At 43.8% G+C, this 26,292-nt stretch overlaps 2 protein-coding genes across 2 annotated transcripts; one reads left to right on the plus strand and one right to left on the minus strand.

The window, feature by feature from the left end:
* Positions 1 to 3,787: 3,787 nt before the first annotated feature.
* LOC311104408 (ADP-ribosylation factor 2) lies at positions 3,788 to 11,287 on the minus strand. The gene is made up of 5 exons (XM_084146228.1): positions 11,165 to 11,287; positions 6,188 to 6,345; positions 5,460 to 5,570; positions 5,203 to 5,327; positions 3,788 to 4,535 (listed from the first exon to the last, which is right to left on the minus strand). Exons 2-5 carry the CDS (start codon positions 6,333 to 6,335, stop codon positions 4,374 to 4,376), a joined length of 546 nt encoding a protein of 181 aa, XP_084002354.1. The 5' UTR covers positions 6,336 to 6,345; positions 11,165 to 11,287; the 3' UTR covers positions 3,788 to 4,373.
* A 2,249-nt stretch (positions 11,288 to 13,536) lies between these two features.
* On the plus strand, positions 13,537 to 21,444 carry LOC311103714 (protein Wnt-9b-like; the record flags this gene model as incomplete). The annotated part of the gene is made up of 4 exons (XM_084145330.1): positions 13,537 to 13,622; positions 14,685 to 14,938; positions 17,401 to 17,666; positions 19,273 to 21,444. 4 exons carry the CDS (start codon positions 13,537 to 13,539, stop codon positions 19,732 to 19,734), a joined length of 1,068 nt encoding a protein of 355 aa, XP_084001456.1. The 3' UTR covers positions 19,735 to 21,444.
* Between the last annotated feature and the right edge of the window lie 4,848 nt (positions 21,445 to 26,292).

Here is a 26,292-nt window from a genome sequence, read left to right on the forward strand (position 1 = left end):
ACCCCTCTCCTGCTGCTGAGCGGCTGTCACCTCACAAAGGGAAAGAACACGCCGTCTCTCCTTTGTGATCAATACCACCTTATTTTCAATCTCTATGGCAGGTACTTGAAAAAGGTGAAAATTGCTACATGCATGACAGGTGAGATAGGCACGTTTCCAAGGGGACAAGTGTGATTTGCCATGGGGATAAGACTCTAGTCCATCACACTGACCTTAATGTGTCACCTGACCTGTCAATCAGACAGCCAAGACGTAAGGCGAGACAATGGGAGGGGGGATCAAACACTCCCTTTTGTTATTGGTTACATTTGATATTGTCACTGTTCTTCAAGGTGGTTCCAATAAAGCTAACTCATATGGCAAAATATGAGGGACATTCTTCCCTAAGACTGCTTTTCAATGTTACATCCTCCCTTTTTATAAGATGAAGGAAAGAAAATGAAGCTTTCTTATCAGAAAGAAAAACATTGGGCATGTAAAAATCTAAATCAAATACAGACCTCGACCTGATTCCGTGAATCCTTTGTAGAATTTGGGGAACCCAAACAAAGAGGATAATGAACAGGCTGCATGAGCTTCACCTAAACCATATGGACCCCTTCAGAAAATATAACTGCAAATGGGATATGGTCCCCTGTAAAGTATATCTAAGGGCTTGTTTTAAGCTCCACACAGGGACATTCTTTGGGATATTGACTTGTAATGAAAGCTTAAAACTCAATCCCAGCCTGGTCTGAGGAAATTATATTGAGATAGATCACCAGGGTATTCCAGACAATGACAGAGGTAGGTAAAAGTGCTCTGAGCATTCTTTGAAAGCATAATTATTTTATTTCTGGCAACCGAGACAAAGTTTACATGTCAATACCGGTATACCAGTATTCCCCATATATCGGCCAGCTCTAACCACATTATTGACCATAATTCTGGGCGGGTCAATGGTCATGAGACGGTGACATATCAACTTTTTTTACTGAAAAAGTACACTAAAGCTAGATGATACCAAAAGTTAGCATAGAATTGATGTGTGTGGTTTACCTTGCCATGGAGGGGACACGCACAACAGGGCCTCAAACCACCCCAGTTCCCTCTAGCAGACACTACAGGAAAGGACAGACTGAGCCTCTGCAGGCCAAGCCTCCCTGAACAGCCTGCTATGAAAGCATTTTCTATGTCAGTGGGAGAAGCCATGATGCACCATTTATTCTTTGAAAGAGAGAAACAAATCATCCTATTCTTTTTAAGGTAGTGCAACGCTGTGTCTAAGAGGAGTATTGCAGTGTAGGAAAATCTGCCTCAGGGGACATTCTTCTGAGATTTTTGTGACTCAAAAACACTAATGTTAGCCTGAAAACCTTAAATGTGATCATAACTGAACCCTCGTTGAATATGATCTCTGTTCCAAGGTAATGAATAGGTTCTTACTGTGGTGGAATTGTGAAACGGATGTTTCAGTATCTAAGCCTATTTTAGCCTAGTGTTTCAGTATCTAAGCATCGATTTTATATTTTCATGAAATAAATACACAAGAGATTTGTAATAGAGATCTCTTTATTATAGTGCATTTCTCAGATGTTACAAGATGGGTTAAAAAAAGCTAAAAACAAAGGGAAATCCTTAAGTAAAATCAAAATACATACGCACACACACACCTTGTGTCATTTGTACAGAAAATGATCTCAAAATTAAAGCTTCACATCTGAACAAGGGTAGCTAAATGAAATTGTCAAGTTAAAATACATTTTCATACAGAAGTTCATATACACTTTAATTACTTGCCCTATACCGGAAATGACGCTCATCATTCAATTCAATGGATTTTCCTTTAGGTACTAAACTCTAAAATATCATGACAGAAGCAAAAGGCCAAAAAGTAGATTAGAGTTATTCATTTGCTGAAACGATTTTTCTGGAGCAATTCATAAAAGAAAGAAAAAGAGATCTAATTGTCCAGTTGTACACAGATACAAGGGTAAAGGTCAGTGCTTCCCTCAAGAGGTCAGTGTAGGGCTGTGACCTTAGGGTCAACTTCAATCAGCAGGTGGTGTGTACAGTACAGTGTACTAAGGGTTTCTCAACTAAATTCGCAGTAACCTTTGGAATACATGGATGTACAGAAAACCATGTCAGTTATCGTATACATTTTGAAGCTGTGTGTTGACTGTGGAGAATAGCCACAGCTTAATTTGCACATGGTGACTGTCTGCTGGTGTAGTTGCTATGGCGATGCTCATGGGAGAGGGTTGTCAATGAGAGCACTGCTGATGTGAGCAGGAAGCTCAAGCTTTCCCTCTGATGCTTGTTGTAAAGAGGTTGATGGAGCAACCTTCCATGGTCTATAGTTACAGTACTATTGTATTATTGTGCAAGCTGGTCATGTTTCACATGGAGCGAAGGGGAAGATGTGACTACCTGTGCTGCAGAACCGGAATAACTAACCCCAACGACACATAGAGCAAACAACCTAGAAAACCAAGCATAGGGTGTGTGTTAACATCAACAATTCAGTTTGGATTGCAGGCTGAAGAAAAGCGTAACACATTGAATGCCATGAGACCTTGATAACAACACAGCACTATGAGGAATTGGAGAACAGTGTGTGTGCCGTGTTAGTGCACCTAAAAGTCAGTGGAGGCTGATGGAAGGAGCTATAGGAGGGGCTTATTGTAATGGCTGGAATGGAATCAATGGAACAGTACCAAACATATCGAAACCCCGTTCAACTCCATTCCAGTCATTACAATGAGCACGTCCTCCTATAGCTCCTCCCACCAGCCTCCTCTGCTGGAAGTGACCCATCAGGCACACCCCATGCCCTGCAGGAAAGCCCAACTCTGCAGTCAACATCCTAAAAGCTAACCCAAACACAACCAGCCCTTCATAAGTCAAACCTAAAGCATTTTGATTGAAACACTGCACACCTGGCTCCTCAGATCATGCTAGACAAAGGGAACCAGGTAATCTGTACAAAAAAGAAAAATGTAAATAAAAATATAATAAAAAGAAAAAAGTAGACAACAGAAAATGTAATGAGGAGAAAGCCAGAGTGGGAGCAACTCTCAAAAGGCCTCGCTGTTCCAGTGGACAGGAATGGTGCTGAAAACACCCGACCAATCCCATGTACACTCACCCAATGTACTCGCAGAGCTGTGGCTAGCTACACTCAACTACACTGACCCTCTGCCTAGCATAGGTAGTAGAGTCCTACTACACAATCACACACACAATTTATTGCGTTTTCCATACCCGGCGGTAAGGATCGTTCACTCAATCAAAACATTATCAATGATCTCACAAGGCCCTGTGAAAGGAACATCACTTAGTGTTGTTAGACACCAATAAAGATGCAGCGTGATAAAGAGGCCATCACTTGAGGGCAGCAGGGTCAGCAGCTGGTTACCATGGTTACATTTAGATCAACAACTTATTTACATGGAGCCAGCATGTAAAGTCAGTCTCCATTATAATAAACCGAAAACAATAGTAACAACTAATTTCAGTCAGTAATGCCTACCAAACAGCTGACCCTAAAGTCCTGCAGGACTTATCAAGCACCACCGTCGTAGAGACTAAGGTGGATACGCTTCTCAACAACAAAACCGAGTGGACGAGGGGCATGGTGACATCACTAATATGTCGTGCTTCAATTGAGGTTTCTGAGGGTTAGGAGAGGGATTGAATGCTAGCTAATAATTTATTAGCTAGTGTTCACAAGACAGCCAGAACTATGCGGTTGGACATACTAGAACAAAACAGCATGATTTTCCAAATAAAGCAAAGAAGGATCTAGGATGGAAAAGCTATTTTTATTTGTCTTTTTTCCAACCTGATACAGGTTACATTGAGATGTATTTCATAGTGTGGGGTCTCAAACCAACAGTTTAACAAGAGTCTTACAGATCGCAACACTAGTGGATGTAAAATCAACGTTTTTTGTTTTTAAATCTATAAACTTTATTCATTTTTCAGATTACACATTAGACTAAGCATCCTGGGTCTTTCTTTGCCTTGTGAAAACCAGGGTGTCTTAAGAGCCGCTGAGGGTTGGGCAGGAGGGGAGGGATGGGAGGAGGTGCTAGAGAGTTAGCCATGCTATCATTTCCATGGGTGAGAGTGACTCTGTTGAAGGCACAGCAGGGCTGCTCCCACTCCCGGCTCACACACATGCACCCACACATACATACACATTAAGATCCACCCAAACACTTGCACTCACACGCTTATGCGGGGTAGCACTGGTCAAAGCCCCAATGGTTCGAGGGGATGGAGTGAGAGAGACGGGAGGAGAGAGAGGGGGCTGGGACCAGCGCTGTCGCCAATAACACACTACGCAGACAAAGACGCAGACGGCAGACAGACGGTGGAATGGTGGATCATTTTGCGTTCTTCAGCTGGTTGGAGAGCCAGTCGAGGCCCTCGTAGAGACCGTCCCCGCTGGTAGCGCAGGTGGCCTGGATGTACCAGTTACGCTGGCGCAGGGAGTGCAGGCCCAGCTTGTCTGTGATCTCCGCTGCGTTCATAGCGTTGGGGAGGTCCTGAAGAGTGGAGATATGGACAGAAAAGGGTTAACCCAGGAAAACATGCGTCTGCAACAGACCTTCACAAGCCATCTTAGTATAGAGGGAGTCCATTGTATGACCTTGAGTTTAACTACTAGTATCTGCAAACCATATGAATAACAATACTGTAGTACCAATTCCAGATGCAGTTTACTAGTGATGCCTTGGGCTGCGTTAACACAGGCAGCCCAATTCTGATCTTTTGCCCAATTAGTGACACTTGAAACCCTACCTCTTTAAGGAATACCTGGAATAGTATAACAGTAATCCTTCTACACCCCCCCTCCCCCAGTGGTGGTTGTCCCACTGGCTATCCTAAGTTGAATGCACCAATTTGTAAGTCTGCTAAATGACTTAAATGTAAAATATCTGATCTGATTGGTCAAAAGACCAATTAGTGGAAAAAATATAAGAATTGGTCTGCCTGTGTAAACACAACCTTAGTGTTGTGGGCTCACCTGTTTGTTAGATTCTCACTCTGCTCAGTGTAAAATGTATTTTGATGCAACGCTCACGCCAAGAACACTTGATTTAAGTGGCTCACATTTTATGCGTCAAGCTAGATTTACACGTCCAGTGTAGCAGGTAAAAAGCCTACTGTTTTCCCGACGCCCTAGTGTCTCTCCCCAGTTAGTCAGTTCACCTGTTTGTTAGCGAACACAAGCAGCACGGCGTCCCTCAGCTCGTCCTCAGCCAGCATTCTTGTCAGCTCCTCCCGCGCCTCGTTCACTCTCTCCCTATCATTACTGTCCACCACAAAGATCAGACCTGACAAGCAGAGGGAGAGAAAAGGACAGAGGGTGAGGAAAATAGGAACATTTACCCGGGACAGTCCCAACTCAAAAAGTCAGAAAGAATGAAGATGGTGCTGAGGGGGTTCTGGTGACAGTGTCCACTCACCTTGGGTGTTCTGGAAGTAGTGCCGCCACAGAGGCCTGATCTTGTCCTGACCGCCCACATCCCACACTGTAAAGCTGATGTTCTTGTATTCTACAGTCTCAACGTTAAAACCTGTCGACAGAGAGCAAGAGAGAATTGGAGCGAGGGAGAGGGAGTATGGGAAAGATCAGTTACGTCAGCGACCTAAGACACTAACATTCCAAGAGGCTGTCTGAGAGGAGATATCAGCAATCCCAAACAGGCAAGCTAAGTCACTCCCTTAACAACACAAATGTATGCATGAAATGTCTTTGCCTGATTGCTGCTGCAAATCAAAATGTATATTTGAAGAAAATATGCAAAGTGAATGAACATCTACTGGAATATGAAATGTCATCAGCCCACGTCTCCTAAAGAAATCCATGTACAGGCTGACTGTTGGCCTTAACAGGGCCCCACTCTCATTACTTCAGAGCCAGAGGGGAGCTTACGGCAGCTACTCTAGGCATGTGGGCAGTGATCAGTGCTAGGATGAGGAGGAGATGGGGACAGAGGGAGTACATGGCTGTACTTATGAGATTCATTTCCACTCCCCTACAACTAAACAAAAAGGAGCCTAGACAGCATGAAATCACAATCTGGACCAAGGAATTGGAGGAGTTACAGGGAGAATTTCAGGGGGGCTTTGTTTCTGGGACGTGAGGAGTGTGTGACGAGAGAGGTAAGGTGGATAAGGCTAGGCTACCCACCGATGGTAGGGATTGTGGTGACGATCTCTCCCAGTTTGAGCTTGTACAGGATGGTGGTCTTGCCGGCAGCATCCAGCCCCACCATCAGAATCCTCATCTCTTTTTTACCAAAGAGATTCTTAAACAGGCCTGCAAACATGTTCCCCATCTTGGCTAATCTGGAGGAAGGGAGACAGAAACAAAAACGGTTAGGCTAGTAGTCGTACAACATTCATTGCGCCTAACACCGGGCTAAACCGGCCGCGTGTGTGCGTCCACATATGTTCAGTAACACAAATGCTCGCTGATGCATGTGAGCAGTGTGGATGAAATAATTGATTAACATGTCAACTTTAAAATATTCTGCACCGCTCCCACATGCAATGTGGGTGGTGTGGGGTCGGTGTAAAACCAGACATTTTTTATTAACCAATTTATAAAATGTAAATACAGATTCCCATCCTTGGTAATTTCATAAGGATTTTTGACCTGTGAGGGTAATAATGTCAGGCTAAGCTTCCTTATCTCTGATAAAGGGCAACCATATTAGAGAGTAAATTCATGAGGGGGAGAAAAAGTGCTGAGAAAAGCATTCAGTCCCGGTCTGTGTTTATTTTGCGTCTTAACAATGGGCCCTCACAGCGGCGCCTCTGGGTCTCACACACCACACACCAGCAGGACTTTGCTGAAGGGGCTGCAGGTCAGTGTTGTTCTGAGTGGCAGGCAACTGTTTACTCATAGCCAGGAGCAGAGCAGTGGATCACATGACTGGCAGAGCACTGACCAGAGACATGATCCAGGGTTAGAGACTGGTTACAACATAGCTCCACCTGAACACCTATTGCCCAACACCCACCAGGCAAGAACACAAACAGGCTCTGTTACATCATCCACAACGATTAGAATATAATAGCCCAGTCAGTCCCAAATAGTAGCCTACATACATGTCTAATACCATAGAACTAATTCATGTTTTTTTTCTATATAACTCTCTCACTGTTGAAATGCGTTTCAAAATGTACACGGGTCTTTCCACCAATTTGGTGCCTTTAGATAAGTGTAACTTAGTCAAACAACTTTTGATTTCACCTAATTTTAACACTCTGTCATAAAGAGCACATGTTCAACTTCATAAAAAACACATTTTCCCATCTAAAAATAAATTACTATATTAAGTGCCTATTAAGTGCCAAATAAAGTAACAGGGTTTTTCTTCAAATCTGCCATAAATCCACTTGTGACAGGGAAACTGTCACGAAAACTTGTGTGCAACAGGGAGTGGCAATTGAATACAAGCTTCACACAAAAAAATTACTTGTTACATTTCTAGTCTATGGGTAACAGGGTTGACATGTTATGCTCGACCCTCTCAGTTTTCTACCACAATAACTGGCCAAAAAGAGTAGAACCAGCTCACCTGTTTTTACTCTATGATTTGACTATTAGATGTTCAAAGTTTCTTCGGACAAAAAAATAATTTTAAAGACAGTGTCACCATATTAAAACGAGAGTTCAGTTCACATAACAGGGTTGAAGGACAGAAATGACTGTCAAGCACCAAAATGACTAGGGCTTTGCAATGATGCTGAAACTCAGACATTTTGGGATTAAGTGGGTTAAAATCATCATACATTTACATTTACATTTTAGTCATTTAGCAGACGCTCTTATCCAGAGCGACTTACAGTTAGTGAATACATTATTTATTTTTATACTGGCCCCCTGTGGGAATCAAACCCACAACCCTGGCGTTGCAAACATCATAGAAGTGAGAGTTGACGGAGGGACGTCAAAATGCTGAATTTTGGAACTTTAGCAGATTTATTGAATTCTCCATGTGGTTTATAATATTAAATGGCACCGCATTTAATATAACAGGCTTTTAAAATCCAATATTGGTGCAGAATTCCTACTTAAAATATCAAAGGGATGCAATAGGCACTCTTTTCATGGAACGACCCACAAATATATCAATTGTCGACATTCATTTTGAATTAGGCATATTGATTGCAATAACAATCCTTCACATTATTCAGTATGTTGCCAAGCACATCACAGAATCAAGTGATTTAAGACACGGCCTATGATGAAACAGGCTCACTTCAGAAAAATACGCTTCAAGGCTATTTGTACCCTAAACACTATGACAAAAACAGATTCATATTTGAGACAAGTTAGCAGTCTTAATACAAACTGGGCAAGAGTAGGGGACAATGGGACTACAGTATAAACAACCCATTCAGGTGTTGTAGGTGAAACAATAAGAGCAGGCAGGCTGAGCTCAAGGAAAAGCACACAATGAGGCCAGTGATGTGGCGAATATAGGTCAGCGCTCAGAGGAATGAGGAACCAGAGTACTAGAGGCTGGATATGGGACAGGTAACGACACACCTGTAAGCAGAGACACACTGCTGAATTAACCAGGAGAGATACAGAGAAACAATGATCCTGTCACACCAAATAGGCTATTGAACACTTAAGTCTTTCTCCAAAGGACAAGAATGACTTATAAAATAATGGAAAATATTGCTACACAACTCTGATGTTGTGCAAAAACCCTCCCACTAACACATGCCTATGAATGAAATGCATAAGATAACAACAGTAGTATTACTATTAGACTCCTTCAAGACAATTGTGTGGCAAATGGTTGACTAATTAACATAATTCATAATGCCGTTCTTCAGTGGAAACATGCCGAAGCCATTTAAATATGACACACGCCCTGGCAGCTCTGAAATCCACTATACAATGACTGTAGGCAAACAAGAGCTAGGAGGGGTGTGATTTGAGTTCTAACGTCATCAATACTGGCAGATGTCAGTTTCACAAAGTGCCTTCCTGGATTCAGAATGTGACAACTAATCTAGCGCTAGCCAATAGACATTCCACAGAGGGGAGTTTCAGGACTAGAAAAGCTCATAGCTTGCAGATTTCTAACAATGACATCACAACAATGACTTGACAGCTCATTTGGATCAGGATTGTCCATCCTGTTCCTCAACTAAAGCAAAGAGGAAGTGCTCAAAATGCTTCATCCTCTGAGGAAACAGGAATGATGGGGGAGGGGAGGGGTATGGGAGGCGAGCAGCAAGTCATCAGAGAGAAGTTAAGTGAACTTATCACAGTATGCATGTGATATAGGCTGCCTGCAGCTGAGTCTTTTTGGGGTGCATCAGCAGTTGGTGTTAAGGGGTTCTAACAGAGGTGTCAGTTACCAAAGGAGATGCTCATAAAAAATTCAGCAGAGCCAATGTGGATTAATAATTGACAGGCCAAACAACAAGGGGGTGATGTAAAGCCTACTACATACAGTACACTATGTGTAGCATAGCCTATTTCTTCAATTCATTCTTGAGCTGAAAAATCTATCAAACACACATCATCCCTATGACCTTCACTAGAATGCCAATGTGGGAGAGGGAGGGCCGTTTTGCTCATCCTGAAAAATCTTTGAAAACCATTATCTGCAACACAGATGTATGTATGCACAGTTGAAGGCTGAGCTAGTGAGTGACATTAATATTGAGGTAACACTAGGGGCATCAAGGAGGCACATTTTCTGGTTGGACAGGCAAATAGTGGACATTTTTCTGTTAAGTCCAGACACCCAAACGAGGGCACTGCGTTCATCCACCTCTGGCCTGCTGGCTCCCCTACCTCTGCGGAAGCATAGTTCCCGCTCAGCCCAGTCAAAACTGTTCGCTGCTCTGGCACCCCAATGGTGGAACAAGCTCCCTCACGACGCCAGGACAGCGGAGTCACTCACCACCTTCCGGAGACATTTGAAACCCCACCTCTTTAAGGAATACCTGGGATAGGATAAAGTAATCATTCTACCCCCCCCCTTTACTCCAACCCACCCCCACATTGTAAAGTGGTTATCCCACTGGCTATAAGGTGAATGCACCTATTTGTAAGTCGCTCTGGATAAGAGCGTCTGCTAAATGACGTAAATGTAATGTAAATGTAAATGTTTTCCCATAAGGGAAAGTCGAAACGTCAGGCATGCTGGGGTTAACCTGTTCAACTGGTTGTTTGATCAGCCCCTCATCAGGACCTGAACAAAGGAGGGAAATCAGCAACAGAGATTCCTGGAGAACTCAATGTTTGAAAATAGAAATGTATGGAAGACAGAGACATGGGTGTCTAGACATGGGTCTCGAAGTCATAACACAAAGATGTGTGTAGCTATGTATGTATCTCTCACACACACACACTATTCTGCTTCAGTTGTCTGTCCATTAAAATTACTTGGGTCTAACATAAGTGTTCAGCTAGTTAGCTACATTAATTTGTAACTCACTAGTTAGTGACTAACCATGTGACCTGTTTAGTTTGAAGACACTGACAACAATTTACAAAACCAAATCTAACCATCCAATACCAACAACTACGCTAGCTAAAGCTTCCCAGCACAGCTTAGTTACCCAGCTAGAAGGCCGTGGAGACCACCACGTCCAAGTTACCTTACCGTTTAAGCCACAGGCTGGTTAACTACATTCATTTAGAGACGTGTTTAAAGTCGGTTAGCTAGTTAATAAGCGGCGGACGACTCAAATCTCAATCGACGTAAATTAACGTTACGCAGTCAGAAAATATGCGTAGCTAGCCAGCTAGCTAGCTAACGTTAATTTTGCTAACGCCGTTGGCTAGTTAGCACAAACAAGCGGCTTAATATAATGACTGTCAAAATAGGAAGAAGCAAAATGTCCAATCACAATGACCAGCGAATACTTACGGACACAACTTCAGTAACGTTAACAGTTAGCTGAATAATGCTTTCGCGACTTTTACAGGTCGTGAGAATATGATGCCGTACGAGCTAGCGAACGTTAGCTAGCTATTGATGGCAGATGATCCTCGCTTGAGTCTACGCAGGGGATTCGGTGTCAAAGCTTGCGGTCAAGCCAAAAGCAAATAAGCAATCGTTTGCATTCCAGATACATGAAAATAAAGAAGACTAGAAATGACATATCTTATATTGCTACATTTTACCTTTTAGTGGCGCTTTCTCGATCTTTCTTTTACGCTCCTATTCACCGCTAACTACAAAATGGCGTCTTTCACAAGTGTCAAGAAAGCCGCGTCATGGACGTTGCACATCGTAAATTCTTCACCAATCATGTTATCTATGCAAGTCACAAAAACCCACCTTGCCGTGCTACGGACCAATCGATGCACAACATTTTATGTTCAGGGCGGAGATTTACAAAAAGCCCTCCTCCAGTTTGCCCTACAAACTGAAAGAGCAGTCAAACTTCCCGTAGGATCAAGCATCCCCGACTCTTCCCCGCCCCATGTTTCCGGCTTCAATGGAGACTGAAGAAATGTGCCACTGGCCCAACCCATCATCATTGGGAAGGATAGCAAACAAAACAATCCGGTTGCAATTGTTCAATCCAGAAGAAAATAAAACGTCAGGAAATTACAGGACCATGGGTGTGTATAGCCTTACATTGGATATGGAAAGCAAGTGCTGCCTTATTGGCCTTATGGCTAGGCTAGTTGCCTATAATGTCATAGAGATCATCATCTCACTCAATAGGCAACAGCCTACAATTTACATTTCTGATCCAAGAATTCCAGCCTGTTTCAGTCATTCATCTTTTAAACAGCCTGAAAGAGTAAGAGCCAACACCATAGAATTAGGAATTAGAATACTAATTAAGTAATTTAATGGGATCTCTATGGCCAACACTGACATGCAAGGTCTACAATGACAGCTAGGTCTATAGGGCCAACAGGTAACCTGGAGTTGGGGGGGCCCCTGGAAGCGGGCAGAGGGGAGAAGTGGGTTGCGAGGTTCAAGGTGCATCAGGGTTCAAGCGTTCATCAAGGTTGTTGGGGGTCATCATTAAACGCTCACAATGTGTGTTGTTCATATTAAATCCACTAGATGGGACCATCTCCATGCTGCAGTCATAATGTCCCAATAAGTCAAAGCCAATAGTATCCGTTTCTTGTTTCCTTTCCATAAGTCAACCACTCTGAAATGATAGGCAAAGCCCTAGACCTATGTGAGTGCAATATCATCAGTTGGAAGTTTGTCCACCTTTCATGTGGTTGTGCTCATGGTTATCTAATTTAGCTGGTTGTCTGGTTCCCTCAGTTATGCAGGTGCCACACTGAGCAGACAACTAGATCTTTGATTGCCCATTCATCCACATGGTGATTGTAAACCAGAGTTGTTGTTGTTGTTGTTGCTGTTGACAATGAAGTGAATAAAAGGGATTTTATATGAAAATGGTCTATGGACTGAGACATCACGGGTGGTAGGCAGCTATATCTACAGGTGTAATGAAGCACAGAATATCCAATAATTAGGGGGGTATAAGCCTTGAGATGCATTACATTAAAATAAAAGCTTATTCTAGATGTTTGTCTATGTGTTGTTATACAGTAATGTCTTATTCACTGTGACTAGGCAGTGGGCAGAGGGCATGCCACTTGTTATTAGTTTGTGTGTTGAGGAGGGCTGTCTGTCCCACAATGTGTTGCTTCTCCCTGCAGGTGTTTGGTCAAGTGCCCACATTAGTATTAATATATTACAAAATAAAGAGGTAATCCATTTGAGTACAAAAATGTCTTTATAGACGTTTTTTCCCTTCTGCTATGAAACAGTAAGTAAGAATCAAAGAAAAACCACTGTTAGGTAGAGAAAATTAGATTGGAGCCTTGGTGGTTTGTATGACCAAAATTAAAATAGAGTTATGAAGAATGAGACAGACCATCAGCAAGTCTTTGCTCACAATGGAAAATAGAAAGCAAGTGATGGTGGAGAGCCAATTATTTGCCTAGTAGATGTTATGTAATCCTATGCCTATAATCCAAGATCCATGATCCATTTTTGCTATAACAAGTGTATCTGCATGTTTCTATTTGTAGGCTATGTCTACCTTCTCAGCCAGCCACATACCTTCTTAAAGGAGCACACTTGGTTATTGGCATTCTATAGCCAGCCACATCCTATAGCCTATAGTTATTCTGGTATATGCCCATACACTTGCCACTGGTGTATCCACCATAAACATGGAACAGTAGATATGTCAGTGGGTAGAATGAAAATGCACCAGCAAGTTTGAATATGAGGCACGATAATGACAAAAGCTCATCACAGCCAGGTAGACATCCTACCTGTCATTTCCATCTAAGTGGGTGGCGTTTCAATGGTTAGGGCGGGGCGGTTAGGGAGTCCAATGGGCGTGTGGCGCGATGATGCGCTCCCCAGAGGCCTTGCCTCCCTTGGGATCGCGCCTGCTGCAGTGGACCGAAGTTTGTGTGGGCCACTTAGGAGGTGAGCCTGCCAGACGGCACAGACTTTCCCAGTGCAGAATCAGCGAGATGAAGAGCAGCGTCGACCCGTCATCATGTGCTCTAGGCTCCCAAGGACCGCCTGCCTACTGCGACTCATTGCGATCTGCATCCTCCTCTCGCACACTGCAGCATATTTTGGGTCAGCCACAACTCTTTTACTGTAATGTCTCTGCAGTTTTATTGTCTTTTCCTTGCTTCTAACAAACACAGCAGATCGATGTCGGTAAGAAATAATGCATGTGATGCGATGTACATAGCCTGCCTATATGATGGAAGCCCAACGTTCCATGACTATCGTGCGCAATTACGCACGATACCTTAATGTAGGACTGTTGCTGTCGACTTGTTTGGATGTTCAAGTCCACAGAGATGATTTATGTTTGCATTTTTCTGGTATCTAAAAGTAAACAAAGTAGGCTAGTTTCCCAGGCTATGTGACCATTTTTCAAATAGGCCTACAGCCTTATAATACCACTACATATTATGATAATATTATTGATTATTATTCATTTGCAAAATAAGTCTCAGAGCAGAACATTTGAATATTTAACATAGCCGTTGTATAATATATGACTTGCTGTGAGTGTGAGTGGTTTTTCACGGTTTCCTGACCTCTCGAGTTTGGCACCACCTCAATTCTCTCACTTTTTGGCAATAGCCAAAATGTGTATGAGTGAGCTAACTTGCATGCATAAACAGATTTGTACTCATATTTTATTTTAAAATTATAGAATGCTTCACTCAGATTCCTTTTTTAGCATTATTGTTTGGTTTTGTTGGGCGCATGTGGGTAGGACAGACGAAGTCAAATATAAGGTCTATATGTGCGTAATTTTACTTTGGAAGCAAATTCAGACATTTTGATATGATTTACTACGTTTATACATAATTGCGGGTAGTCCTATGTGTAGTGTGTTGTTAAAAGCTTGTACAGTCAGCAAAAACTATACACATTGTTTACATTTATAGGCTATGGCTCTATAAACAAAATGTAATTATTTTGGACATGTTATAGAAATTAGTCTCGAACAACATGTTTTCTTTATTTTCAGGACCACCATAACGTTGGGTATTATTTATAGGTCTACATGTTTATATTCTCTTGATAAGACGATTTATATGACATTTTCCTTTTGAATTTGGTAACGTCAGTGATAACTGCTATACTGCACTGAATGTATACATTTGTCTCCTTTGAAAGGCTGACAGGCCGAGAGCCCTTGGTCTTTTTGCCTGCGCCGTTCTCCAATGAACCTCCAACGGGAAAAGCTCACCTGAAACAATGCGAGCAGATGACCCTGACCCGTAGGCAGAAACGACTGTGTCGCCGCGAGCCGGGTTTGGCGGAGACGCTGCGTGAATCAGTGCGCCTCAGCCTCTTGGAGTGCCGCTATCAATTCCGGAACGAGCGCTGGAACTGTAGCTTGGACGGCCGCGGGAGTCTTCTGAAAAGAGGTGCAATAATATGTCATCAATTCATAGAGTTGCATGTATTTACACACAGAGAGATATGAGGGAAAGATTTCTATCTGGATGGACGCATCATGGGAAGCATCATGCGAAGCATGCAAATATGTAGGCCTAATAGCCTAGACTGCTGTTGTGTTGTGAATATTGTAAGGGTCAAATTACTACTTGATGATGCAAAGGATTTCTCAAGTGCAATAATGCAATTGATTGAAAATTGAAGTATTTTTAATTTATAAATTGACTGCTGTGTGGTAGGTGAGTGATCTCAAAATAAAGAGCCAGGCTAAACTATACAGTGAGGGAAAAAAGTATTTGATCCCCTGCTGATTTTGTACGTTTGCCCACTGACAAAGACATGATCAGTCTATAATCTTAATGGTAGGTTTATTTGAACAGTGAGAGACAGAATAACAACAAAATAATCCAGAAAAACGCATGTCAAAAATGTTATAAATTGATTTGCATTTTAATGAGGGAAATAAGTATTTGACCCCCTCTCAATCAGAAAGATTTCTGGCTCCCAGGTGTCTTTTATCCAGGTAACGAGCTGAGATTAGGAGCACACTCTTAAAGGGAGCGCTCCTAATCTCAGTTTGTTACCTGTATAAAAGACACCTGTCCACAGAAGCAATCAATCAATCAGATTCCAAACTCTCCACCATGGCCAAGACCAAAGCGCTCTCCAAGGATGTCAGGGACAAGATTGTAGATCTACACAAGGCTGGAATGGGCTACAAAACCATCGCCAAGCAGCTTGGTGAGAAGGTGACAACAGTTGGTGTGATTATTCGCAAATGGAAGAAACACAAAATAACTGTCAATCTCCCTTGGCCTGGGGCTCCATGCAAGCTCTCACCTCGTGGAGTTGCAATGATCATGAGAACGATGAGGAATCAGCCAAGAACTACACAGGAGGATCTTGTCAATGATCTCAAGGCAGCTGGGACTATAGTCACCAAGAAAACAATTGGTAACACACTACGCCGTGAAGGACTGAAATCCTGCAGCGCCCGCAAGGTCCCACTGCTCAAGAAAGCACATATACAGGCCCGTCTGAAGTTTGCCAATGAACATCTGAATAATTCAGAGGAGAACTGGGTGAAAGTGTTGTGGTCAGATGAGACCAAAATCGAGCTCTTTCCATCAACTCAACTCGCCGTGTTTGGAGGAGGAGGAATGCTGCCTATGACTCCAAGAACACCATCCCTACCGTCAAACATGGAGGTGGAAACCTTATGCTTTGGGGGTGTTTTTCTGCTAAGGGGACAGGACAACTTCACCGCATCAAAGGGAAGATGGATGGGGCCATGTACCGTCATATCTTGGGTGAGAACCTCCTTCCCTCAGCCAGGGCATTGAAAATGGGTCATGGATGGGTATTCCAGCATGACAATGACCCAAAACACACGGCCAAGGCAACAAAAAAGTGGCTCAAGAAGAAGCACATTAAGGTCCTGGAGTGGCCTAGCCAGTCTCCAGACCTTAATCCCATAGAGAATCTGTGGAGGGAGCTGAAGGTTCGAGTTGCCAAACGTCAGCCTCGAAACCTTAATGACTTGGAGAAGATCTGCAAAGAGTGGGACAAAATCCCTCCTGTGATGTGTGCAAACCTGGTGGCCAACTACAAGAAACGTCTGACCTCTGTGATTCCCAACAAGGGTTTTTCCACCAAGTACTAAGTAATGTTTTGCAGAGGGGTCAAATACTTATTTCCCTCATTAAAATGCAAATCAATTTATAACATTTTTGACATGCGTTTTTCTGGATTTTGTTGTTGTTATTCTGTCTCTCACTGTTCAAATAAACCTACCATTAAAATTATAGACTGATCATGTCTTTGTCAGTGGGCAAACGTACAAAATCAGCAGAGGATCAAATACTTTTTTCCCTCACTGTATAGCCTACTATAGCAGCTAACGCGCCACCCCATATAAAATACTTTTAGAGCATGGGTATGCTATCAGCACGAAGAACCATGAACAGGTCAGCATGGAGTTAATTAAGGGCTAGAGAGCCAAAAAGCCCGGTGCGGCGGAGCCTACGGGGGCCCAGTGGTTATTTTTATCTCGGAAAAGCGCCCAGTTCCCAGAGGAAAAGGGCGGCGTGATTACTCACTTTCATCTGGGGAAGAAAATCCTTCCTAGTCAAAATAATAATTAATTGGTTCAAAATACACCATAGCGATGTCTCTGGGCTAAGCAAATAACCAAACCACCGGGAACGGTCAGAAGAGGAATCATGACACAACTCTTTAAATGGAACACTGGAGTAGAAACATGGGAGTAGAATGTAACCTAAATATGTATCTAATGAGCTTGGATGATAGTCTAGTCTTTGCATGTCTGGGCCTAGCCTATTTACGAGGAGTAAACGAAATTCAAAAAAATAAATAAATAAAAATGTATGGTAGCCTATTATTAATTGTTGATATCATTTGTCTATTCCAGGCTTCAAGGAGACGGCCTTTCTTCTTGCGGTGTCTTCAGCGGCATTGTCCCACGCACTAGCAAAGGCTTGCAGCTCAGGCCGAATGGAGAGGTGCACGTGCGATGACTCCCCAGGAATACAGCATCGCGAGGCATGGCAGTGGGGGGTCTGCGGTGACAACTTGAAATACAGCACCAAATTTCTCAAGAAGTTCTTGGGCCAGAAGAGGGTCAGCAAAGACCTGAGGGCGCAGATCGACTCCCACAACATGAACGTTGGAATCCGGGTGAGTGAGTGAGTGAGTGTTGACGTGTGGATAAGCTCAAGCAAAACAACAAGATGCCCATTAAGCAATTGTGAGTGACACTATTGTGGCTTAAGTACATTTTTTCAAAAAAGAAAGATATAAGACTATGCCAGTAGTGAGTAGTTTCCTCCCAAGCTCAGGAGAGCATCATAAACATATTAGCCAATAACAGCATCATTTTAGACCCACCAGCCAAAGATAACCCCAACACTGCTTATCATACAATGCACTCTTCCAACCGAGGCGGCAGGGACTGTGTGACTTTACCATGTCTCGCCCTGACTCCTCGCCCATATATCTCATCCAGTGCCAGTAGTCCACTCCCCATGCATGGTGTCTCCCTTCCTGTAGCCCTGGTGGATAGAGAGCCTGGGCTGGTCGAGGCTGAGGGAGGCAGCTAGTAACAGGGATAGGAGACAGACTGCTGTCAGATCCCTGGAGCCAGGTGTTCCCAGGCAGGCATGATAAAGCTTGCTGTGCGGGCCCACAGAAAATTAAAGGTCTCCCGTCAGAGAGAACGATTATAACTGTGGCCTCTTTTAATATACGAGCGAGCATTTTTTCCACATGTATGGCGCTGAACTGTGCTCCTCTCCATAAATCCACATAATGTTCATACGGTAACCACTATGTGTGTGTTTGTGTGTGTAGCTTAGTAACAGCCACCCCCAAGGCTCTTCCCCTTTACCTTTCACCTGAGGCAGCAGACCCTTCAGAGAAGGAGAGAGAGAGAGAGGGAGAGAGAGAGAAAAACAACAGGATGACCTGAAGTAGTCTATCTTATCTTATCTTTATTGAGTTTGGTGTTTTCCTCACCTTCCACCTATACGGCTCAGTAGAGAACAGGAGGTGGCTGTTTTTTTCACAACACCCCCCTCTAACCCTCATCCCTCAGTAATGTTCTGAGATGCCCCTGAGGGGTTCATACCTGTGTAGGGCGGAACGCGGCAGAACTCTTCAACCCTGAAGTAGCCCCTGGGTCTCCCCCCTCCCGTAAGGATGAGCCACATGACCTGTCTCTGGCCTCCACCCCACCCCTCACCACACCACCACCAAGCTCAGTGAATGTTTGAACGAAGGCAGGGCACCATCCTTTGACCGCTTACCCAAACTCTCTCCCCATCTCACTGTTTAAGCTTTTTAAACTATTATCATCGTTTTCCGTGCATGCACACACAAAGAACAAGGTGGAAAGATTCTGCTGTCTGACTGTGCTGCCTGTCTCTAATGCCTCAGGCTTCATAGGAGAGAGACAGGAGAGAAGCAGTGAGAAAGAGCTAGTTTCAACACATTGAAAAAACGAATCCACAGGCGCTGTCTAAATGCGAGACATCAGGAGAATGAAATACTGCATGCCGAACAGTCTCCCTAATCCATCATATCAACCATTCGGACTGAGCTGAGCTAAAGGATGACTAGCCCCAGACCATCCACACCCCTGCCCCACCAACCCACCCTACAGGAAACTGGTTCCCTCTGTCTAGATAGGCACCAAAGATAAGAGCCCAGCTAATGAATCAGACTGATGAAACTGACATCTCACTCTCTTCCCCTCCCCCTCCTTTCTCTTCTCCTTCCCTTGCAGGCAGTGAAGAGTGGCCTGAAGACTACCTGTAAGTGTCACGGTGTCTCCGGTTCCTGTGCCGTGCGGACCTGCTGGAAGCAGCTGTCCCCGTTCCATGACACCGGGCGGCTGCTCAAGTTCCGCTACGACACTGCCGTGCGTGTGCTGAGCGTCACCAACACGGCTACCGGGGAGACGGAGCTGGCGGGGCCACGTCGCCATGGCCAGAGCCACCGCTCCACTGACCTGGTGTTCCTGGAGGACTCCCCCAGCTTCTGCAGGCCGTCGCGCTACTCCCCCGGCACGGCCGGACGCTCCTGTGCCAAGGACACCAGCTGCCAGAGCCTGTGCTGCGGGCGCGGCTACAACACGGCCATGCACCTCACCACCCTCTCCTGCCACTGCCAGGTGCGCTGGTGCTGCCATGTAGAGTGTGAAACCTGTGTCAGGGAGGAGGAAGTGTACACCTGCAAAAATACCTGAAAAGGGGGAGAAATAGAGACAGAGAGAGAAAAAGGAAACACACTGAGAGAACATTCAAAATGGCGGAACTAGAACCACTTAAAGACATTACTCTTGATAAATTGAAGGGTTTGACTTTTAAACATACCCTTACAGATGCCTGTTCTGAACTGAGAACTGTTTTGGGAAGCATGGAAATGTTGTTGGTAGGTTGCCACTTGTTGGAGTCGAATATGCGCTGTCTCCTCAAATGAGGCAGTATCAAGACCACTTTCTGCTTTGCTCCTTCTGAATGCACTGTAATCACAGACCTTAAGTGAGAGGGAGAGGGTTGCCTTGTTGGACAGTTATGGACAGGGAATGGGCTCTTCACAAGGTACTGGAATGGACAGTAGGTCACCATCATTATTTGGCGACATCATCTCTGTTGGAGCCCTGACAGTTCCATTGGTCCTGTCCTCTTGTCGGTCTGTTCCTTAGTCAGTTTGTCTAACTGCTACTCTGCTGTAGTGCTTATATCAAGATTTAGAGCATTTCCAAAGCTGCAGAAAATGCCAAAAAGGAATCTAGAGCCTCTTGACATCTGTCTCCCTGTCCGTCTGTCTGTCTGTCTGTCTGTCTCATTTGCTGTTTGCTTGTCTCTTTATTTGCTGTGAGAGCAGTCTAAGGGTTCATTCATTCATAATAGAAAAATGAAGCACTTATGTTGGCTATGTTATGTATAGTACTTTACTCCTTTGCTTTAAGGTGAGAAACATATCTGGGTCAATACTGATATCCACCACACACCTTAAAAAGTCCCATTGAATCACTGGATGTCTGAACATGGAATGTTAGTACAGGTTGCCTATAATCACAGCTAGTTAGTATGTCATTTATGACTAAATGCAGTCATAGGGTTATTGTGTGGGAAAGTAGACCTGTTGTCTCTTGTGAGAATGTCTATGATAATACTACATGTTTTACATTGTTAATACAGTAAAGGAAGAATGCAAAGGAAATAGCACTCAAACAAAGGGAAACTCCAAACACTGTCCATAAAAAAGACTGTACAAAGTTTTTCCTTTGCTGACACTGTAAAGAACTCACATTTTTATTTATAAGTGGGCATGTCTGCACACACTGTGCTGTGCTTTCAAGTGTGTTCCCCTGACCAAATCAAACCGTTTTCTCTACAGTCTAATTCAGGCACATCTTTGTTCTCTAATGTCTTTGAAATGGCCCAATCATGCTGCTTGTTTTCTCAATTACCAATCAGAGAAAATAGCAGTATTTTACTCCGCCATTCCTCCAGCTCTCCACGCCAGACCTCTCTGTCTGTCCATGGGTTAGGGTTAAAGGTGCATGTCTGCCCCTAGGGCTTTTAGGCACCCATTTATGTTTAAAATATTTTACAATCTGTTCAGTTCCCTGTGCCAGTGTTTATTTTTGTTTGTTTATGCAGAGATATATAGTTATGTACATGTATATAACTCATACCAGGCTCAAAGCATATTAGACAGTGGAATCGTATATCTCTACCTCATCTGGTCTTTGGGCAATTATCATAATGATTTATTTGCCTTGCAAATACTTCCTTGTGTCTCATGAAACTAAAGTCAAACTTTTAGATCAATGAACAATTCCTTTAAACTGGGTCATAGCTGTATACTGTAACAATATGATTTACATTGTGACATACTGTATATTCTTATTTAAAAGCAATAAAAATAAATGAACATATACATTTGTAAAAAAAAGATGTCTCTATTTATAGTTACTATAAGTAATGATCACGCTTGTTACCTGTTACTATATTTTACTTTCTTGTCTTAAAATGAAGTATACATATGTATTGCCTTCTCCCATGGGAGCCTTTTGGCAGGAACTTTGCTTTCTTTCACCCTGATCAATTTCTGTCTCTCCCTTTCCCTATCTCTCTGTATGTCTCTCTCTCTCTCACACACACACGTGAACATCAATCACAGAATCAGTCACAGAAGCCACGGCCATACACCTGCCCTGAGCGCCACACGCGAGCAGTCTCTCTCTCCAGCAAAACCACTTCCTGATCGTGCTACCCTGCCCTTCTTTTCATCTGAAAGGACTGTGGTCTCAGAGCATCACTCTCAACCACCAACCGCCCAACACATACAGGGGGAGGAGAGCAACACACATACAGGTGTTCTGCCTCTGGCACAACAGGCCAGCCATGATGACAACAATAATGATGATGATGCAGAAGAATGTTTCCTACAGAGTGATGTTTTTTGCCTTTGACCTCAATATACAGTGTGCCCCTCGAAAAGGGTTAAAGGTCATATCTAACGCTAATGATTAGACAGGAAAAACTCATACCTGTGAGAGAAGGCTCTCCACTGAGAACCAAATCACACAGAGGCTTATTGTTTGAGATATTGCTACATTTACAGTGTGTCGTGTCCCGGAGCTTTTGATGTTTATCTCTGATCACAGTGATCAGACATTAACATTCTCTGCTCTAACATAATGAGCTCTGCTCTATTAAAACATCCAACAGGTCACAGGTTGACATGAGCAGACTGCTGACTCAAATATGACCCCACCTAATGACTGTTTATCAACATTTACCTTTATTACATATAATTGCTTACAATAAGAGGGGGGTGGAGAGGGAGAGAGAGTGGGAGAGAAAGGACGGGAACGCAAGAACAAGAGAACGAGATGGAAGAATGTGTCATTTACCTGCGAGCCGGACGAGGGGAGAAAGAGAGATATGGAGAGAAACATAAAGGGAGAGAAGTAGATGGAAGGATGAGAGGGGGATCGTTTGGAGCCCAGGAGGCTGATCCCCTGCTGCTGCTGTTGTTGTTTTATAATGAACTCCTAAAGCCTTCATTTCCCCCCACTGCCCTGAGTGGAGGGGGCTGCTGAGTCCACTGCCATCTTCTCACGCACAAGCCCCCAGGAACAGGACTGAGGCTGCTCAGGGTTGGGAGTCTGGGGAGCTTCAGAGGGGGGTAACATGCGTGTGTGAGTGTGTGTGTGTTCGTGTATTTCTATGTGCAAACTGAAAAGAGCAAGGTGAGGGAAGATAATTGTTTTTGCATATGTGTGTGTTTGCGCCTTGCACACCTGTGGATAGCATAATGAGAGTGGTGTGTGTGTGTTTATAGTCCCAGTGTTCATGTGCGGGTGTGTGAGGGTGGCCAGGAAGGATGGATGGGCTCAAACTCTTCACTGTCATCTTGAAACACAACAGAGGCGTGAATGACATACACAATGTGGCAGTAACACTATCCCTTGTGTCTGTGTTGGCCGGGTTCAGTGGGCGGTTACTATGTTCTGATGGATGAAGATTAATTGAGCTCTGGGCTTGGACATTTTGATACATGTATTTGTATGATACATTTGCGTCCCTTAGCGAATGCCCTTATCTGTAGCAACATACATAGCTGTCAGGTTTCTATATTACTTATTTGTACAAGTACAGCAGATGTTAACTGGAGCATAGCAGGTTACGGTAGCTAGGTACCTCGCTCCAGGATACATACATACATATAGCAAGGTCCCCTCCTGTAATTTGAACCCTCAGGTCAAAAGTCTAGTCACATTTCCTCCTCTAAGTAGAGGGTACTGCAGGATAGCATCAGTGTGTATGCCCAAACCACCAAACCAGGCCACACCCTACCAAGCCCTGGCAAAATGGAAGTGATGAAGAGATGAACAGAGAGATGGATTATATGAAGGAGAGCGGGAGAGAGAGAGAGTGTTGGGGAATACGGCATGGGGTAGGAATTTGGAATGTGAAATGACTAATGCAATTGCTCAACCCACAACAAGAACATGCAATGCCTAGAGCTATGACAGGGCTGAGTGCATACCTCTATGGAGGGGCCTACCACTGAAGTATAGGTGGCTGGATGGGGAGTTATTACTGGTGGTTGACTGGGAGGGTGTTGAGGAGTTTGGGTACAAATAGGTGTTATGTTGGTGGGTAAGGGTAACTTGTGCTGCAGCATGGGTGTCAGCAGAGGAGACATGGGCATTTTACTGATGACCTTTGAGGCAAAAGTGAGCTCTACTGAAGGTTCTACAGGTAGAACTCATGAAAGTCCCACGTGAGAGAATACCTATGCTGTGTTTGTGTTTTGTATCACTGAGTTTTACGACATTCTTTTCTGACAGTTTCATGTCTCAAACAGTACAGCCTCCCGTGCAGGGTTGAAGTGGCACCCTGAGGGAGACCATGCGGTGCATTGGAGACCGAGCCAAGACCTCAGAGACAAGTACACAGAGGAGAGAAACATAAATATACAGTAGATATGATGCAGGACAGATGAAAAGAACTGCTTGAGTGAATTCATTTCACACACACGAAAAATGTATCAACCCCTACAAAAAATGTTCATTAATTATAATCCACATAATAATTCACATTTCCTGTTGCTGCAGGATTATTTTCCTGCTGTAGCAAACTGGCTCAAATTAAAATCCTACATCTGTAAGCCGTTGGCAATCCCTTCCTCCATGGCTGAGGGCTGCTGAGGGCTGGCTAAGGGCTGGGAAACTGGTGGGGGAGGCTGTTCCCATGAGCCCCATGGCTGCAGTGGAGGGACACCTGGAGCACCAACACAGCTGTTTGCGCTGCAGCTATGGTGATAGGAGACCACGATAAGCCCCCCTATACCTCCCTATCTGACTCTCCCTGCCTCCCCCTTTCTCTCAGCGCACAATATATATACACACTCACACACTACACTGACACTCTCTCACAAAACCCACACACATTCACATACTGTACACTACATACGCACACACACGCATACCGACAACACAAACACACACATACGGACACAACACACACACAATATGCTGCTGCTGCTACTCTGTTCTTTATTTCACTCTTATTATTATCCATCCTGATGCCTAGTCACTTTACCCTGCCTTCATGTACATTTCTACCTCAAATATCTCATACCTATGCACATTGATCTGGTACTGGTACTCCCTGTATATAGCTCATTTCTTGTGTATTTTATTCCTCTTGTGTTACCATTTTCCTTCTTATTATAATTGTTTAACTCGTTGGGAAGGGCTCGTAAGCAAGCATTTCACGGGTTAAATCTAGACCCGTTGTATTCGACGCATGTGACAAATCAAATTTGATTTGACACACACACACACACACACACACACACACACACACACACACACACACACACACACACACACACACACACACACACACACACAGTGTAGGCCTGACCTCCATTACAAGCACAAACAAAGCTTTCCCAGATCAACAAAGTCCAGAACAGGAAAATAGAGATAAGGTCCAGAGCTCTGTGTTCTCAACACATGACATCTGGTGGTGCTATGAACATACATATATTCATACTGTATGGGATATTTACATTCATGTGGTATCACCTGAAATTATATTTGATTGTGAAACTAAGATTTAATACATTATTTGTTGAGAGAAAAATTACCCCATGTACAGATATAGGATCTTAATTTGAGCCAATTTGCTACAGCAGGAAAATAATCCTGCAGCAACAGGACATGTGAATTATTATGGGGATTATAATTAATGGACATTTTTTGTAGGGGTTGATACATTTTTCATTAAGGCAAATCAAGTCTGACATTTTAAAGTGGAAAATACACGTTTGCATTTCCTGCTCTGTGGGGAAAATAGTGATAACCTCTAAGTTATTGGATAATAATCAAATATGTGGACACATAAAAGTGTTAGTTTTGATATCTATATTTTCATCATAGAACTAATTCCCCCAATTCATTCATTTCAGTATCACAAGTAAAGTATTCATCAATCTATCATCTATCTTTTCTTTTGACTTTCCCAAAACCACATTTTAAGACTCATTGACACGTATGACTTGATGATGAGAGTGTGGTTAAACCCTAGTGCATGACTGTGGATAGGAAGCGGTCACTCTGTGTAATGCTACTGGCAGGCAGGGGAAGCCCGGTGAGGTGCTCTGTGGTGCTCCTCTCTGTGCCATGTTGCTGTTTACCTTCTCTCCCTGGGAGAGCAGAGAGCAGGGAGACGGCATGTCATCCAGTCATGGGGGTGGACGTGATCTCTCATCCTCACCGAGACAGGTGTCACCACTCCTAGGTGGTATGGCCACAGGGCTCTGTGTGTGTGTGTGTGTGTGTGTGAGGCTGACAGCTGCATGATCCATGCTCCCTGTGCTCTCTCAGGCCAGAAAGGCAGCAGGTAGAGAGAGAGAGAAAGAGGGGGGGGGGGGGGGGGAGAAGGAGAGAGAGAGAGAATGAGAGGAGAGAGAGAGACTCACCAGTATCTTCAGGGCAGTCATTTCACCACCTCCTCTCTCTGGGTGGGCGCGCCCTCTCACCCCTCTCACCCCTCTCACCTCCACACCACTGTGCTCCATTACAGCCAAAGAGCAGCAACAAATGCCAGTCGAACCCCTCTCCTTGATCCCCATAAACCTTATGAATTCTCCCTCTCCTTTTTGACAGGCACTCATCTGCTATCATTCAACCTCTCATCACGGCTTCAAAGACAAGCAGATCATTTCCCTCAGGAGAATGAGAAGATCAGTGTTGCCTTCCAAAAAATGACTG

Source organism: Coregonus lavaretus (genome assembly GCF_964263955.1).
Source record: "Coregonus lavaretus genome assembly, chromosome: 28".
NCBI lineage: Eukaryota > Metazoa > Chordata > Actinopteri > Salmoniformes > Salmonidae > Coregonus > Coregonus lavaretus.

What these genes read in the sequence shown, in the direction of transcription:
- LOC311104408 (XM_084146228.1), bottom strand. Translation starts at nt 6,335, where the DNA reads ATGGGGAACATGTTTGCAGGCCTGTTTAAGAATCTCTTTGGTAAAAAA. An exon ending in CACCACAATCCCTACCATCG is followed by an intron (nt 5,571 to 6,187) that starts GTGGGTAGCCTA and finishes CTCTGTCGACAG; the next exon opens with GTTTTAACGTTGAGACTGTA. An exon ending in CTACTTCCAGAACACCCAAG is followed by an intron (nt 5,328 to 5,459) that starts GTGAGTGGACAC and finishes TCTGCTTGTCAG; the next exon opens with GTCTGATCTTTGTGGTGGAC.